Genomic DNA, 2,532 nt, shown 5'->3' with positions numbered 1-2,532 from the left:
AATAACTCTATGCAACAATATTTAAACTGAAAATAATAATGTTGCTGTTTGGATGAAAATCAAAACTATTTTTGATGTATGTGCCAAGGGAGAGGTATGGGAAAGGAAGGGACTCTTTTTGGGGGGTCTATTACATTTGGCTTTTCACATATCAAATATCTGCATGCACCGAACAATTCTTTCAGTGTCTATCTTCTCAAAATAATGCTTTTTGTTGCATACTTTATCATTAAGAGTAAAACAAAACTGAAGGCAAATTGTAAAATTAAATAAATTTTAAAACGAATAAAATAAATGAATACTCAACTATTAAGAGATTTGTGAATAAATAATATGATGCTAAAACACAGGATAATAATTTCTCAGATCTTGGGTACTTATGGAAGGCCTGAGTTTTGATAGCCTTTAAGAAATGATTCTCACAGACCTCCGGTGTTGTGCTGTGGCTTTCTCTTTTTAATTTGTCAATAGAAATATTTTCACACTAGGAATTGAACATGGGATTTTGTTCTTGTGATGCAAAAACCTCTACCAGTAAGCTATAACTCAAGCCCTTGGTTGCCTTGGAGTATATTGTTTTCCATCTTTGAAATGTAAATTTTCATACTTTATCAATTACTTATATTGTTTTCTTAGTTAGGTATGTTAAGATGGGATGAAACAATAAATACTATAAACAAATCCCATTGCTTCTGACATTTTATGACATCATTGAAGATCAGTGATGTTGTTTTAATGGGTTATCATAAACCTTAAATAAAGATGTCGTTACAACTTTATATAAGATTAAACCTTCGGCATGGATTTTTCAGGAATTCTTTTACGGCACACTTTACATCCTTGTTCCTAAAACTGTAGATGACAGGGTTCAGCATTGGTATCACTAGGGTGTAGAACACAGAAGCCATCTTGTCAGTGTCTAAGGAGTGGTTGGTCCGAGGTTGCAGATACATGAAGAGAAGTGTGCCATAAAACACAGTGACGGCCATCATGTGGGAAGCACATGTGGAGAAGGCTTTCTTCCTTCCTTCAGATGAACGAATCCTCAAAATTGCAAGGATGATGTTGAAATAGGATATAAGGACAATAGTCATAGAGAAAAACAAATTTGTCCCTGAGAAGAAAAATACTACAGTTTCTGGAATGTAGGTATCAGAACAGGACAGGGCTAACAGAGGGACATTATCACAGTAAAAGTGGTTGATTATATTGGAAGAGCAATAAGACACAGAGAACACACAAGGTGTCACAACAATGGCTGTGAAAAAGCTGAAGAAATATGTGAGGGAGACTAACAGAAGGCAGACTTGCCGAGACATCACCACCATGTAGAGCAGGGGGTTGCAGATGGCCACATAACGGTCATAGGCCATCACAGCCAGCATGAAGATCTCTGCTACAATGAACACCAAGAATCCTCCCAACTGGATGGCACATTCATAGTATAAGGTGGTTTTCCTTCTGATCAAGAGGTTGACCAACATTTTAGGTGCAATGACAGTGGAGTTACCAAAGTTGATTACAGCCAGGTGTCTGAGAAAGAAGTACATGGGAGTTTGAAGTCGTGAGTCCACAGTGGTGAGTGTGATGATGCCCAGGTTCCCTGCTGCTGTCAGCATGTAGATGACCAAGAAAATAAAAAAAAAGTGGTACCTGCAGTTCTGGACGTTCAGATACCCCTATGAGTATGAACTCAGTGACATGAGTGAGATTCCCAGGAGCCATTTAAATTGTTGTATTCATCTTTTAATGTGAAAAATAATATTAACACATTATCAATTCTTCTGCCTTACAAAATAAGTTATTAAACATCTCATTCATAGTCATTTTATTTAGAATGAGAAGGCTCTAACATGTTATATCCTAGTTACTTTTTCTTTAACTGTTCATAAATATATAAAAACAATCAGAAACTATTGTGCCTTCAAAGAGTCTTGGACAGCTGTTTGTTAACATTGATGTGATTATACACATCACAATAATCACAATAGCAGAAGTTTCCTGAAGTTATTCTCTCTCTCTCTCTCTCTCTCTCTCTCTCTCTCTCTCTCTCTCTCTCTCTCTCTCTCTCTCTCTGTTTCAGTCATAAAAACAAGCAGTCTGTGAGGAGTGAACCAAAATAACTTTGGATTATTTGATTGTTAGATTTTCATTTGTCTTACTTTTCTGATTCAATTTCCTGCAAACAGATTTACCATTTGATAGTCTTTCATCTGAGTGTCTTACTACATATCTCACTGCCCTTCTGTCATAAATCATTTCTTCTGCCAGTTCATCCAGTTGTACTATCTTGTTCTGATTTCTAGCTATTATAAATCTGTTATTTTCTCCTTATAGTCCTTTCTGGGAATTCCATTATAGCTTAGACACATTTTATTTGCATTGTTTTAAAGCATCCTAATATATTTTAATTTTATCATTAACAGTGTTTTCAAGACTGATTCACAATATGTTTCTCATTCTACAAGAAACTCACAACCATCCCTCCAACTACCTTCTGTCTGCTTGATTACTAGCCTGTGGAATCATGCT

At 35.9% G+C, this 2,532-nt stretch overlaps 1 protein-coding gene across 1 annotated transcript; it reads right to left on the bottom strand.

Annotated features, from left to right (window-relative positions):
• Positions 1-776: 776 nt before the first annotated feature.
• On the bottom strand, positions 777-1,725 carry LOC100771499 (olfactory receptor 8J3). The gene is given in 2 exon segments (XM_027421191.1): positions 777-1,643; positions 1,645-1,725. Coding segments are annotated over 2 exon segments (948 nt in total).
• Positions 1,726-2,532: the final 807 nt, after the last annotated feature.

The sequence above is a fragment of the Cricetulus griseus genome, chromosome 6, assembly GCF_003668045.3.
Source record: "Cricetulus griseus strain 17A/GY chromosome 6, alternate assembly CriGri-PICRH-1.0, whole genome shotgun sequence".
Taxonomy (NCBI): domain Eukaryota; kingdom Metazoa; phylum Chordata; class Mammalia; order Rodentia; family Cricetidae; genus Cricetulus; species Cricetulus griseus.
The sequence above is the reverse complement of the archived record's forward strand: the minus strand, read 5'-3'. Positions and strand labels throughout refer to the sequence as shown.